The sequence below is a fragment of the Thalassophryne amazonica genome, chromosome 18 (assembly GCF_902500255.1).
Source record: "Thalassophryne amazonica chromosome 18, fThaAma1.1, whole genome shotgun sequence".
Taxonomy (NCBI): Eukaryota; Metazoa; Chordata; class Actinopteri; order Batrachoidiformes; family Batrachoididae; genus Thalassophryne; species Thalassophryne amazonica.
The window spans coordinates 57,683,600-57,699,767 of NC_047120.1; the positions used below are offsets into that span (position 1 = coordinate 57,683,600).

General features: G+C 39.7%; 1 protein-coding gene across 1 annotated transcript; it reads left to right on the forward strand.

The window, feature by feature from the left end:
- The first annotated feature begins 12,211 nt into the window (after nt 1-12,211).
- dlx3b (distal-less homeobox 3b) lies at nt 12,212-14,629 on the forward strand. The gene is made up of 3 exons (XM_034194536.1): nt 12,212-12,804; nt 13,321-13,505; nt 13,792-14,629. Exons 1-3 carry the CDS (start codon nt 12,462-12,464, stop codon nt 14,104-14,106), a joined length of 843 nt encoding a protein of 280 aa, XP_034050427.1. The 5' UTR covers nt 12,212-12,461; the 3' UTR covers nt 14,107-14,629.
- The last annotated feature ends 1,539 nt before the right edge of the window (nt 14,630-16,168 follow it).

Consider the following 16,168-nt stretch of genomic DNA (forward strand, 5'->3'; position numbering starts at 1 on the left):
ATTCTGGAAGAAGATTTCAATTTATATAGGCTTTGAAGGATTACCTCAAAACTACTTCACGGATTCTCACCACAGATAGACATTAGGCCATGGAAGACTCCATTACGTTTTGGAGGTGATCCAGATTCTGGATCAAGATTTCACTTTATATAGTCTTTGAAGGATTACGTCAAAACAACTGCACGGATTTTGACTAAATTTTCACCACTGATAGCTAGGCCATGGAAGACTACTACATTTTGGAGGTGATCTGGATCAGCGGATGTCAGAAATCTCTGATTGATTTGTTTGATATCCTTTTTTGCCCCCCTTTTTTGGACCTTTTGACTTCATGGTGTTCACGTTGACCCCAGCTGAGCTGCTAAGCCCGTCTCCTAGACAGAAATTTCACTTTTGAATATTAACAGGGATGACGTCAAGTCTAATACCTGGTCTTTAAAACAGACGTTTTTTTGTTTTTAGGTAATGGTCTCGACAACTCCAAAGTTACCATAGTCTTGGTCTCGACCATTTCAGGTCTTGGTCCCATCCTTAGGTTTAGTCAAGAAATCAGGGGTAATAAGGAGAAGATCAGTTGGTTCTCTCAGTCTGGCCATGCAGATCTTTGTTATACAAGCAGCTAGAAGACCTTGAATTGTTCCCATCATCTTTTATCTCTAATCAGCACCAAAGGAGAGGAAACCGTTAATAAACTTCCACCTCTCCCACTCCTGATAGCACGACTCCCCAAGTCTTCAATCAGATCAGTACAAACTAGCCAACAGTGCTTCATTATTTCAAAGAACTCTGGGCTACCTTGAAGTTTTTCAAAAGGAATGAAATGGCAATGATGTTTGTGTGGGTTTTTTTTGGAAGCAAAGAGTGGAGTTTGTTTTTGTGGTGTCACTCTTCCATCTTAATGAAATTCTAAACATCCTCTGCAGTGTAGGTGGGATGCACATAAAATGGGAGTCCTCTCCTGAGTTAATGTATTTATAGGGGGCGTAAATATAGTGCTGTGGTACAAGTTCTAACAGTGCCATAAGTAAAAGGTTTAAGCCACACTAGTTTACACACATACAAGCCCTCAACAACAAATGTATAATTTTGAAACCGCTAATGGGTGGAAGTCCCTTGTGCCAAATTACGAGAGCATGTCATCAATGAATTCAAACCCATGACAAAGACTAATTTGGGGAGCACAGGTGTTCCCCTAATGAAAATGACACCTTGTATCAACTTCCTTGGGTATTTTGACCATTAATCTTGCATGGTCATTTAAGCATGTTCATGTAGTCCTCCCAACCTATAGCCTGGTCCATTGGAAAGTGATCCAAGAACTCAATCCTGTGTGCATCCCAAACCACCCAATGCCAACATTTTGTCACCAGCTCAAGTATATTTGGTATTCTTCAGAGTGGGTGGCAGCAGGCCCTGACTGGCTCAAAGTGATGGACCAAACACTCATCTGGTCAGGAAGAAGTCCATAGTCCATGAGAGTTAGTTTCCCCTTGGAAGGGGATGCCAGTTCACTGCAGGTTGGGACCCCAGCCCAGGTTTGTGTCCATTTACAGCAGAGTGGACTGAGACAATGCAGATGAACATGAACATCACAAGACGTTACAAACCTACTGGAGACATCCATCATTCATAGTATACAAAGTGCATAAATAAAACAAAACAAACTCCAGCTTTGGTGGACACCAGTGTAAACATTTCCCTAGTGTGGCCCAACATCCTGCTGAGTTGATAGAATCTGGCGCGCACTACATCAAGCCACCTGCAGTCCTGATGTGCAGTTGTACTACCACTTAAAAAAACACCCATATGTCTATTTGTGCCAAGATGAGGACTATCAGCGAACCAAACCATCCAACAGGTCATAGAGACCAGTTGGCTGATTCAAACTGGTCTCTATGATATGTTGGACCTCTGGTTTTGCCTGTGTAGAGTGCAATCAGTCTATTGGCTGCTCAACTCCTCATCCCACTGATCTACTACAAAAGTACATCCCCAGCTTCCTGAAGTAGCTTCCCATCTACTGCAACCAGGTGGTAGGTGGGTGTCGGTTTTGTCAACGTGCAGTTTTGGAGTCCTCAACACTGAAGCACCGGCATGCGGGATCATGCCCAGGAAAGTGAGTCACATGGCTGTATTACCGGAATTGATGTTGCCCCACAATGCCAAGTCTTAGGAAACTGTAGAGTTTTGCTTTAATAAAAATATGCTTTATTGTGTTTTCTTGAGGAAGGTTAATTAACAGAATCCATTGGCGCTGTTGGTCGCAAGTAATAACATGTGTGTGTGTTATTGTGGACAAAAATGTGGGGCCCCATGTGACTCAAGGCCCCTGGCATTAAATCAACTTTTTTCCTAAAACCTTGAAAGTCTGATAAAGACCAAATATATTGTTAGTCATCTGTAGTACTGAAATAAATTCGAGTTTGTACGCATTTCTTGTGCAGTGACTTCATATAGTTGAGCTCCACTTTTTCTTTCAATCCTGCATGTATACAGTAGATTAATGTGCATTTATCTTTGCTGCTCTTACAGAAATTTGCAGACAAGTCGCTTACGTGTGTTTCTAAGCAGCAATTATGCAGTTCTGTAGATTTGAGTACACAGAGTTTGAGTTTTTAGGAGATAATACGGTGGATTAGCTGTGAAGCCTTTGTATAGCCTCGGGGAGAATAATATCAAACTGGAATGCTGAAGCTGGAATTTAGGATTTGAGCGCAAGTGCAGAGGAGTGCTGGAGGACAAGGTACAGAGTGTACTTTTTGATAACCAGCGCCTTTGTCGTCTTATCAAATGTTCTGTGAACAATGTGTCGGATTCGCCCACGAGCTTCTTTAACTGTATCAAACTCTTCAGCAGTTACTGGTCTGAACGACATCCTATGATTGTTTTCGTGGCTGTCGGGAACATTTCAGAACAAGAATGGACACTAAAGAGTGCAACTCCCACCTCATATGTTTGGCAATTAGTCAGTTATGTCAAAACTAAACCACTTGATCACTGACAAACACACAACCCTTCCACCATGTTGGCACCATATGAACTCCAAACTGTTCTACTTGAGTTTGATCTTTCAAGGTACCAAAACATGTGACCAATAGAAAAGTCATGCATAAGACTTCATATTGGTGTTACTGAACACCAATATGAAGTAATATAGGTGCATTTAACCTATTCTGTGAAATATTCCAAATATTCCATATCCCATTTCTATTCCTCTATAGACGTATCAATATACACATAAACAAAACCATTTGGCCACAGTTTTGACAATGGCTTAATACATTTCTTAACTTGAATGACTTTGACTTGACCTTGCATGACCCTTAATTGGTCCACACAGTCTGGTGCAAACTGGATTGAATGTCCACAAATTTTTAAGTTACTTTAAGTTATTTAAGGATTTGAACAGGCAGTCCTAGTGGGCTGAAAAAAAAAAAAAAACCTGCCTGCAAACATTACCGCTGCATGTAGATGTGATGGGAGAAAAAAAAAGATATCTTTTTTTTTTTTGAGGACGATGGTGGTCTATAGCTACAACATATAAAAGACCAAATCTGTTTAACCAACTGCAATTTGCTTCAACACCAGTTCAACAGTTTGTGCAGGATTTTCATTTTGCTGTGTTGGCACTTCAATCCTGTTTATGGAACAATACCAACTGTTCCACGTTTACACATTGCATAAGAAAACCAGAACAGATGTCTAAAACCTATTGTGTTGCAGTGTTGGGAGTTATGACTGGTCACCTTGCAAAGAAGTGTACAGCTACATGCAAAATGCTGAAAATTTGCATTTAAAAAAAATAATGAAGCTGCCAGGTTGGGGGTTTCATGTCTGGACAATCTGTGGGGTTTTCAAAAGTGTAACAGCTTGATGTCAACAGAAAAACCTGCAATTATTTGGGGCATATAAACTGGGAATACGTGCAAATTGCTTGTCACAGTGACACGGTGAAGTTGCAACACAGGCATGGTTACCGCCAAGTTTTGTAAATGTTAAAAAAGTGATACACTGCAAAATTTTTGCAAAGTCAACAATATGGCTGGCATCTGCTGCTGCATGATGTCAGTGCTTGCCAATAGTAAAGCACACAAGAAACAAACAAGGAGAGGGAAAGAAGAAGATGAACAAAAATACTTAAAAAAAAAATCAATGGTAGGATTTTGCTTTTAGAACAAGTATGATGACCTACAGCAATATTCTCATGACACTGGAATCACATACCTTAAATATAAACCATCACATTTTTTTTGTTGAATGTGTGAGAAGCACAATATGTAAAATACACTGAATATTTAACCTGAAGTTTAGTAGTTTCATTGCTCGAACCATGTAGAGTGAAAGGTCAAACAAAAAAGGGTGTAGTTTTACTACTTGCTAAATCATGTTTTCTTAAGGGACATTAACCACATGCAGGATCTTTATGGGTTTTTAAAAGAGCTAAATCATGTTTTCTTAAGGGACATTAACCACATGCAGGATCTTTATGGGTTTTTAAAAGACCTCATCTTGTTTGACACCCAATTTAAAGTCAATAAAACTTAAAAACAAAGAAATGCCAACATCTATGGATCACATCATACCAGCTACCAAGAATCACTCATTTGTTTGATTTCTTCTGGTTTTTTATTTATTTATTTTTGTGTGTGTGGTTGTGCTGAGCAACCACCACGTGCTACATATTTGGAAAAAAAAAAAATGCGTGTTAAGTCCTTCCAAAGAAAATGATCAATTCTACATTGACTTGTCGTTTCATGACGTCACCACGTTTGTGTGTCACTTCGAAAGTTTGAAATGTAAGAAGTTTCCGCCATCTACTGGATGTTTCGCTGCATTGCAACGTGGCCATTTTTAAAAGAAAGAAAAACTTTTCGAAGCAGTATTCAGTTACGTATTCTCCCTAAACAGTTTATTTTGATTTTCTGAAGAAAACTACATAAGAGCTCAGAAAAAAAGAAAATCCTCATAATTAAAGAAACTCAGGAAAAACCAACACAAACACAAAGCAGGAAAGAAAACGAAGAAGCTAAAAGAGCTCCAGAAAGCAGAAGACCTTATATCATCTACGTCACCCTAGGAGGAACCAATCACAGGCAGCAGCACACCTGTCGCTCATCACTCATTAGCACAAGAACTTGTCAATTAATTACCAGCTGTTTTTCGTCTTCTTCTTCTTCTTCTTCTTCTTATTATTATTATTATTATTATTATTATTATTATTATTATTATTATTATAACTGTGGTTCAACCATGTAGGAATAATATTCAGAATTACTTCTAACATCAGCATGAAAATAATAAAATGAGTATCATCAGACAACACTCGTTTTTGTTCTTATTCTGACACGGCCATTAAGGTTTACTTTCTCAATGCCACGCCCCCCGCTCTTCCCGCCATCACGGCAATCGCGTCATTTCCCGTGTTGCCAGGTCTAATCATTATAAGTAACTTTAATCTTGTGTTAATGGCAAAGGATCATAATTTTTGGAAGCAGTGGGTTACATATTTATTTAATTAACTAGCGTTTTGCTTCTAAAAGTTAAGTTTCTATTTTATGCTTTTACGCAGCATCTTAATGGGCAAATACCATCCACAGACCATATGTAATGATGGCGAGAAAAAAAAGAAAAAGAAAGAAAGAAAATTTTAAAAATAGCCCAAACTAGTCAAATATAGAAGAAAGTGTCAAAATAAAAGTGGAGCAGTTAGTTCTCACATTAAAAAAAACTCTTTATTTATGATGCTTGCTACATAGATGCCGTTATTTGCAGCAATTTGCAAAGTAAAAATAAATAAATAACATTTATATGAAAGTTGATTTTATCATACACAGATTGTATTTTGTTATTAAGACATTGGTTAATACTGCTGGATAGGCTCCATTCCCCCGTGAGCCTCGACTGGAGTAAGTTGATATAGGAAAAAAATAAAATCTGACTAAAATGGTGATTATGGGTACTTTTTGGCTACATGTTTAAATGTGTCAAAATGTATAAAATAATTAGTTAAACTGAACCGTTATAGGAGACTGCTTTTTATTAGGATTAGTTTTGAAGAAATTGCTTGTTTTTGGCTTCTTTTCAAAGCCATGGTTGCTTGTTTCAGTTTACAAAAAACAAAAACAAAAAAACAAACAAGTCTGGCAACATTTCTTGTACTGACTCCTGTACAGTGGATGCACAAAACAATGAAACCCCAAGGAAATACTGTCAAACGATCATGGATAAGACACAGTCTTACTGAGATAATGTTCCATTGTGTTCCATGGCCAGATCAAACCACAGTTCTTTGGGATTACAGTGCATCAGTTTGTTTATAGATGATGAAGATGCATAAGGAAAAGAATACCCTATACCTGGTTTAGAACATGGTGGTTCCATCATGTTGTAGTGCTGCACACTGCCTCTGGTAGTGTATTGGAATAAATTAATTATTAAAACAGAAGAATATCAAGATGTTTTAAAGATGTTTATTGTGGCTTTAATACAGCAAGTTATTCTTTATAAGGCTGTGTTATTTATGTTTCCCCAAGTGTAATTTACAGGTGTTAAAAATCGATTTTAATTTTTTTTGATTCACTGTGCCCTGGACATAATTCACAGGGCACAGTGAATCAACTTAGAATACAATGAAGAAAAAAAAACATGATTATAAAGATTTCTTCAAAATTATTAAATATATGCTGATGCATATACAAACTATAATCCGTCAAACCAGCTATGCAATGTGTGAATGTCTTATATAGTGATATAAGAAACTATTATTAATACAACTGTCATCATTTCTGTTTAAATGTGAAAATAGTTGTTTATATACACAAATTATAGAAATAATTCATGGAAAAATAAATGTATAAGCTTCAACAAGTAATATTTGTCATCCACTTAATACTGGGGCTTAGTAAATCACTTTCTAGACCGATTCACTGTGCCCCGGGTGCATGTGACATACATGAGTCATGTTATCAAATAGCTGATAGTCTGGAGAAGACATAACACATGCTCATCAGTTGGACAGGGTCGTCTTCTAACTAATAACAGTTAGTTTGGGCCACCTTTCCTCTTTTGTAAGAAATAAATCCAAAGACACTGACATCCACAAAATTTACTTTGATGGGAAAAACTGACTTCACTTGGCACTTAGTTTTACCCTTAATGTATCCAAAAACAAAACACTAATTTATAAGGGGGATGTCTTAATGCATACAATATGGCATAACTGCTGCAAATATATATGTAGTTTTGCAGATATAGCTACTGATTCACTGTGCCCTGTGATTCACCGTGCTCCGGTTTCCACTACAGTCTAAACCGTACCCACTCCATGAGCTAGCACATTGGCAACAGTGGTAAGGAAAACTGCCTCAGCATTTTTTTTAATTATATGAAGAAAAGTCAAGCAGACCAGACTCAAAGAGGTGACCATCTGCTGTGACCATATTAACAAGAAAAAAACAAAAAGCACAAAATTGACAGAGCATCTGGTAACAGAAATGTTGTAGCTAAACAGCCGTATATAATCTAGTGTTCACAATGATGGGATTATTGGAAAAAACAGCAGTGGGGTATAGAGTCCCGGTGAAACAAGTTGCTTTAGTAAATATCTGGTGTGTGTATTAATGCCAGATCAGCCGTTAGCCGGGTTTCCATTACAGATTTATACATAAATTTAGAAATATTTTCAGAATGTTGAATAAAACCTTTGAGTGTGTAACCTATGACAGCATTTGCATTGAGTTCTTGAACGTAACTGTTGCATTTTGTCCTCTCGCTGTAAATGTCTTTCTATAGAGGCTCTCGCGAGAACTACATTTGCAATGGTTATGCTGACGGTGTTATGATTTAGGCAAAGTCCGAATTTAATAGAACCCCAAATAAGCAGGCAGCCAGGACACAAAACTGAGAGTACAAAAACCAAAGTGCTTTAATGGTCCAAATAAGAACATAAAGGCTAAAGCAGGTGTCGATATGTGCATCCAATAAAAATGAAAAAAAAATCTGGAGGTGTGATGTGAAGGATTAAACTAAGACAGTAGACCACCCAGTCCGCGAATAACCAAAGGTGTACTTACACACGTAGCAAATATAAGCTAGATCACAAGATGAAACAACACGACACATGAGTAGACAAACGTCACGTTAACTGCCCAAAAAATGGAAAGACAAACGGGTGAGGCTATAAACAGGAGACCAATGGACCGGAAATAACAAGGACATGTGAAAACTCAAGGAACAAAGAATGCAAAAACACATGGAAGAGAAAAACAACATGATAATTAATAAACCCTGAAATACTGATCAGACAACAAACCAAAAGATAAATGCAAGTAACAACATAAAGAACTGAGGAAGGTGACCAGCCACGGAGAATACAGTAATAGACACTGAAGAACCAAAACCACAAAGACCAGGAACTCAGAGGACGAGGGAACACTGAGACGTGACTGGAGTACAAAACACAGACATATGATGACCAGGAACTGAAGAGTGACAAGGACACACAGACAGCAGACACATCCAGAAGGAGACTGACAGCATACATACACGCCCACGTACACACACAGAAACAGGACACACACAAATGACAGATGCAGGAGCGATCATACACATACGGGACCCACACGAGGGACACACATGCAGGACCCACACGACTGACACACATACACATACAGTACCCACGCAACTGACACACATACACATACGGGACCCACACAACTGACACACATACACATACGGGACCCACACAACTGACACACATACACATACGGGACCCACACGACTGACACACATACACATACGGGACACACACAACTGACACACATATGGGACCCACACAAGTGACACACATACACATACGGGACCCACATGACTGACACACATTTACATACGGGACCCACATGACTGACACACATATGGGACCCACACAAGTGACACACATACACATACGGGACCCACATGACTGACACACATACACATATGGGACCCACACAAGTGACACACATACACATACGGGACCCACGCAACTGACACACATATGGGACCCACACAAGTGACACACATACACATACGGGACCCACACGACTGACACACATATGGGACCCACACAAGTGACACATACACATATGGTACCCACATGACTGACACACATACACATATGGGACCCACACGACTGACACACATATGGGACCCACACAAGTGACACACATACGGGACCCACACAAGTGACACACATACACATACAGGACCCACGCGACTGACACACATAGACATACGGAACCCACATGAGTGACACACATAAACATACCAGACCCACATGAATGACACACACATGAGATTCCAGACACGAACCAGGAAACAGACACTCACTCAGACATATGACAGACCGGTATGGCCCACGGGTGCGCATGCGCACACACACACACGGGACTCACACCAGACTCGGACATGAAGCAGGAAGGCACGATCGCACATACACATGACAGACACAGCCCAAGGGTGCATACACAACACATGAATGACAGGTGAATCACAGAAAACCGGACGGAGGCGTGGCCACAGGCAAAACACATAAAAAAAAGGATGCATCAGGGGCAGCTGAGCACACACACAACAGATGGTTTGATAAGTCCTGCCAGAGGTGGAACAAAGTCCCTGCCAAGTCATTCTCAAGTCATGAATAGGCAAGTCGGTGGTCATTATGACTTTCATGACATGAGAATGACTTGCTGGTGACTTTGTTCCACCTCTGAATCCTGCTAAATATTGACATTTTTTTCAAATTCAGTATCACTGTAATGTCACTTCTTATATCTTTAATCTCCTTCTCTTAGTTCATCTACAGTCTACACACTGTGTCATATATTTTAGAAGAATGTCATGTGACTCTTTCTGTATGTCAAGTGAGCTATAATAAAGGAAACAGGTTTATAAGGTTTTTCAAATAAAGCTTTTTCATACAGCCTGAAACACCAACTCATACATGTGGCAAAACTTTTTTGCAATAAGTAGGAGTTTTTTTTTTTTTTTTTACAGATCTATTGTGTAGGACTAAGATGTTGCTAACCCTCAAAAAATCTAAAAACAAACAAACAAACAAAACCCTTGAGACACCAATGAGATTCTGTGGGGTGACGGCATCCTTTGGGTTGTCAAGTGGGCCCCTTCCTACTTGGGGGTGTCGCTGATAGGCCCACGACACCTGCAGAGGCTTCAGCAGTGAATCCCATCGTCCCAGATTCACTAGATGCCATCAGCTCACTCAAAGGCCCAGGCAGGGAGTGATCACAGCGTGACAGGAGCATGTCTGAGACTCTCTCTCTGAGCCTGACTCTCTGAGTCTAGCTCTCTACACCCAAAGCAATCAAACGGAATAATGTGATTATTAACCATCAGATGACAACCTCTTAAATCATTCTAAAGTCAGTTTTCAGCAGAAACGAGGCGATAATCTGTTAATCACTGCTAACGCTCCGCCGTGACGCAAGCGCAGTGAAGGCAGTGGAGTGCTGAGTGAGTGCTGATCCCTGACACCGGACAGGAGATTGTCTGTCAGTTCCTTTAATTTCCCAGCCTGGGGTCTCGTGGACACTAAAAGGCCATAGCTTGCTAAACTCATCAACAGTTACAAATATTGCAGAGAACAAATGATCACGTAAGATGTTCATTTGTCTCAAGACTTTTCCTTCCTTCTGTGTACACAAGCGTGCTCAGTGGAATTCTGCACACACATCTGAGATATAAAAGCAAGAAGCATGCCTTATTTCAAAACTTTTTCTCGCTTAACTGATGTTAGACAAGCAAAAATGCAACAAGAAAAAGAAAAAACTGAGAGAATTGTTTGGTCAGTATCCTCAAATATGTTAACGGCACCTTCCACCACATTGTTGCTAATCACTTTACTCATACGTCTGGATCTGATGGAAATCTGAAAGGAATATCCTTGTTTTGTCCATGCTGATTAGTTCGGTCATATATGTCATTTGACTCAGAAGGTTTAAAAATGAGAGAATATTGGAAAAACAGAATGAATGATTTACTAGTTAAAATCACCCTAAATTGATGCTTTTTTTGCACACCAAGATGGCAAATACATGATCTTAACACCTTCAGCTAATAACAATCCATGCATTGCATGCGTCTATTTTGATGCTCACTGCATCTGAGCAGTTTTTTGTTGGTAGCGATTATTTTGGCACAATGTATTCTTAAAAAAAAAAAAATCACTAACTTTTTTTTTTTTTTTTTTTTTTTGGTTTTCTGTTTTAGATCCAGCTTCAGGTGTTTCTCCAACAGGCTACAATAAGATGCTGATATAACTCCATTGATTAGTGCACTGATCCTTTTAAAGCCTTCTCCCAGCGCTGCATAAATATACCAGTAGAGGTCAGTATATCACCAAATGTAAAAGTTACTGCCTTAACCATAAAATCTGAAGGGGTTTGTTTTATCTACGCGTGTGAACAAATCAACACTAAAAAAAATTACTTGAAGCTTCATATTTTATGTTGTTTACATGTATTTTTTTTTTTATTTTAGTTTGCATGCAAAAAGTCTTTCTTCTCTGAGGTGAATGAGTACAGCAGGGGGCGCTATGCACCGCGGGTTAAGCTGCAGACAAACTAACAAAAATTAATAACAACAAAAACCCTGTCTAAATTATAACGAAACAATATTTGCTTGCTTGTTTAGGTTAAGAAAGCTATTCAAATGTCAGCATCAGTTAAAGTTGTGCCATGTTTGTCAGAGCTTTCACACCTGAAGAGGAATTTGCCCACAGGCCATTTGCCTATCGCTTCTATCTCCTCGTAAAATTCACTGTTCCCCGACGCGTAATTGAATAACAATACGAGTCCGTGGGAGCCTTTCAGTGGGCTGCATCAAGTGTGATCTCTCGGCACTGTTAAGAAAACATTACATAAAAACAAGGAGACAGTCTGGCTGCAGGATTAACGCCACTTGTGTGCCACAATAAATCTTTCAAGTAAATAAAATAGTAATATCAATAATAAAGAAAATGTCTAATTTTGTGTGCATACGGGGGTTCTGCAGAACTGCAGAGTTGCATGCGAGTTAAGTGACAGGTAAATACAAATTTAAAAAAATACACAGAGAGGGAGACAGACAGGGAGATGCGTGCGTATGCGCGCATAGCTGAAGGCTGGGTTTCACAAATGCGCCTCGAGCGCAAGAGGGGGGACAAGAGTGGAGCCAATGAGGAGGCAGCTTGCAGCCCAGCTCTCTATAACCCTGTGTGACAGGAGCCGAGCGACGCCACAACAGACTTCCTGCAGCTCGGAGACTTTCCGTGGAATACAAGCTCTCCCGGTGCGCGCCTAACAGAGAGCGCACACGCCGCTTCTTTATCCAAAGTTTGCTTTGCGCGCGCGCGCTCCAGAAGAATCCACGGGAGGATTTTAAGAAATACATTTTTACTGTTATTTATCTAGAAGGCTGCCATCACGATGAGCGCCGGACAGACGTATGAGAAGAAGATTGCGAGCATTTTGACCGATCTTCCCGGATCTATGAGCTGCCACCCAAACTCCAAGGACTCTCCTACTCTGCCCGAGTCTTCGGTGACGGACATGGGCTACTACAGCGGACAGACGGCCCACGGACATCACGAATATTACCAGGCGCAAGCGTACGGACAGCCCATGAACTCTTACCACCATCAGTTTAATCTGAACGGAATGGGGCCCGCTGGACCTTACCCCACCAAATCCGAATACCCTTACACGAACAGCTACAGACAGTACGGACATTACAACAGAGATCATCTGCAGACCTCGCCTCCCAGCTCAGGTACATTTTTATTGCCTTCTTGTTTATGTGCAGTCAACCTGACTGTTGAATTAAACGCAAAAATTATCGTGCGTAAAATGGCACAGATCGCGCAAAAGTGCAAACTAACTGGGTTTTTAGAGGATTGATTTGTTTAGATTATTTGTAGGTGGAAAGGATGATAATGTGAACAAAAGTGAAAGACTTCTTGATTTGTGTTCTCCTAAATTTGGTAATTCGCACAACTCGGTTTATTGCGCGTTTGGTGATGGTGGAACCGCGTGACATTCGACAAACTAAGAGTCATTTTTGGTTTATTTCCTTAAAATAAATTGTCTGCTTGCAATTTTGGTGTTTTCAAAAAAATTCGTATCTGACAAATGAGTGGGAATCATTTGTTTGTTTGTCGCGGCTGCAATCAACATTTTACTCCGGGATTTTTTTTTTTTTTTTTTTTTTTTTTTTTTTTTTTTTGCAGTTATGGCACGGAGTGTTAATTAATTTTGCTTTTATTTTATTTAATTTTTATTTTTTTAGTGAAAGAGGAGCCAGAGCCTGAAGTCCGCATGGTGAACGGAAAGCCGAAAAAGATCCGCAAACCGAGGACGATCTACTCAAGTTACCAACTCGCTGCGCTCCAGAGGCGCTTCCAGAAGGCGCAGTACCTCGCCCTGCCAGAGAGAGCCGAGCTGGCGGCTCAGCTCGGCCTCACTCAGACTCAGGTAGGCCTCCTGATTAAAAGCGTGACACAAAATCTCTTCACATTGATGATGCATTGACGTGAATCCCTGCTTCCTTTTTGCAAAACCACGCGTAATTACGCACGACCTTTTTCTGTTCCACAAGTCTTTGGGATCAGAACATATTGCCATTCCAAATATTGTAGTTGATATTTCAAAGCTCCTTGTGTGTGTGTGTGTGTGTGTGTGTGTGTGTGTGTGTGTGTGTGTGTGTGTGTGTGTGTGTGTGTGTGTGTGTGTGTGTGTGTGTGTGTGTGTGTGTTTTCAGGTCAAGATTTGGTTCCAGAACCGGCGGTCCAAGTTCAAGAAGCTGTACAAGAACGGTGAGGTTCCCCTGGATCACAGTCCCAACGCCAGCGACTCCATGGCCTGTAACTCCCCGCCGTCCCCTACAGTCTGGGAGGGCAACACCCCTCAGAACACCCCGATCACCAGACCTCAGATCCCGCAGCCGACGCACAGCTCGTCGCCCTCGTACATGGAGGATTATACTAACCACTGGTACCAGCAGGGATCGCACCTACAGCACCCGGGTACCGTGCACCATCCTATCCCGCAGCAAAGCGTCGGAGCTGTTTATTAACAGTGACTCCAGAACATTTGTCTTTTATTTTTCTCCAAACGAGGTCTCTCCACAAAAAGACTCAGGAGAGCAAAGGGGGACGTGAGTGGGAAGAAGTGAAACGTTTTCGATGAACTGCATCACAAAGCAGCGCACGAGGGATTTCAGATCATTTGTGGCAACATATTTAAAGGACATCTGGCGTGTTTTTTTTTTTTTATTATTGTTATTATTTATCACTACAGTTGTATTTCTTTATCTTTTGTAAATGAATATGCAAAGTTTTTAACCCAGCCAGAACCAGACTAATGACAAAACTGTGCAGTTGATTCGCGACACCTTCAAATCACGTGGATCAATAACTCAGGTTATATTTATACGAATTTGTGCAAAACGTCGAAGGCTGTAAATATGTGTTTATATGCAGAACCACTAATCATATTTGTTTGACACACTGCACTGTGGTGCTTTCTAAATCCTTTTTATATTCATGTAATTAGTCCACTTGTTGCCTTCTGTCAACTGAATAAAGGTGTTAAATCCACGCTGTGTCAAGACCTTCTAAGGAAATTTTGTGTGTCTGATTTTGCGCAGATTTTTAAGGTTCAAACGTTATGCTACGAAAACACCAAACATTTCTGAAATCCAGGAGAAAAAAAAATCCATTTTTTTAATGGTTTAGTTTCAAAATAAAATGTGGTTGAAATGTGTTTTTCCCGATCAGCCACTTTATTAATATTTATGTCAAATGAATCTGAATTTTAAAAGGTTGTGCGTCGTGCGCGTTTCGTGGGACCGTCTTGCGCTGCTGCACGATTTAAATTGCATGTATTCTGGATTCAAGCTGTAATTTTACATTTTTTTTCCAATTCCAACTGGAGAGACACACACACACACACACACACACACACACACACACACATATACACATATATATACACACACACACATATATATATATATATATATATATATATATATATATATATATATATATATATATATATATATATATATATATATATATATATATAAATTATTGTTTCAGCAACATCTTGCTGAAACAAGATTCCGAATGCAAAATTTGTGTGGAAAAGAACAAACACAAAAATCCACTTTGCGCATAGAAATATAAAAAAAAATTCCCAGCCTCTGGAGGAGCAAGCCTGTGCGTGCGCTGCGGTTTGGAGCCTCCACGAACGCAGACACGCTGGAGTCGCTCGTTTTTTTTCTTTTCCTCCCCTTTTTTTCTTGTTGCCAGATGATGGAGAAGAATTCAGCAGGTCGTCGAAGTGGATCTGACACGCACACGCGCAGCAACATGATCGAAGAGCTGCCAAAGAAATAAAACATTTGGAGTTTGACAAGGAAGAGTCGCAGTGTTCATCTGAACACGCGCGTTTTGCATATTAAACTTGTAAAAAAAAATGCAATTCATTTATTATTATTATTATTATTATTATTATTATTATTATTATTATTAAAGCAGTTAAAATATCCTTCCATAAAGACACAGAAGGTGATGATTGTCATGACAGCTCCAACTTGTGTTTAATTTTATTTGATCTTATTTTGAAATCGTTGATTGTCACGCACCTCGTGACCCTTTAAGTTGAATAAGCGGGTTCAGAAAATGAATGAATGAGTGATGCAACCTGATCTCACGGCAAGTCGTGATTTAGCAGCACGAAACGTACATTAATCTATTGGTCCGTGATATTGCGACGAAAAGCGCCTCATTTTCGTCACGGCAACACGAATTACTCATTTCGTTTTTCCACTTAAATAGAAAATCACCAATCATATTCGTTTTTCTAACGTGCAACTTCAAGTTCATGGTTGTTTGCGTGGTTATGCGTGTGTGCGTGCGTGTCACTGCGTCATAAGAGTTTAAGGCTGTCCGGAAAGGAAGCAATATGAGACAATTAAAATAACATTTTTTTTTCTTAAATCAGATTCTTTCTGAAATATCATGAGAAAGTACTCATACTGCAACAAATAACCTAAAAAAAGTGTATTTAAATAAACAGTTTTGGACAATAATGTCAGGCACAATTAACGTGAGTAAAACGGTTATGAAATG

What these genes read in the sequence shown, in the direction of transcription:
- dlx3b (XM_034194536.1), top strand. Translation starts at nt 12,462, where the DNA reads ATGAGCGCCGGACAGACGTATGAGAAGAAGATTGCGAGCATTTTGACC. An exon ending in GACCTCGCCTCCCAGCTCAG is followed by an intron (nt 12,805 to 13,320) that starts GTACATTTTTAT and finishes TTATTTTTTTAG; the next exon opens with TGAAAGAGGAGCCAGAGCCT. An exon ending in TCGGCCTCACTCAGACTCAG is followed by an intron (nt 13,506 to 13,791) that starts GTAGGCCTCCTG and finishes GTGTGTTTTCAG; the next exon opens with GTCAAGATTTGGTTCCAGAA.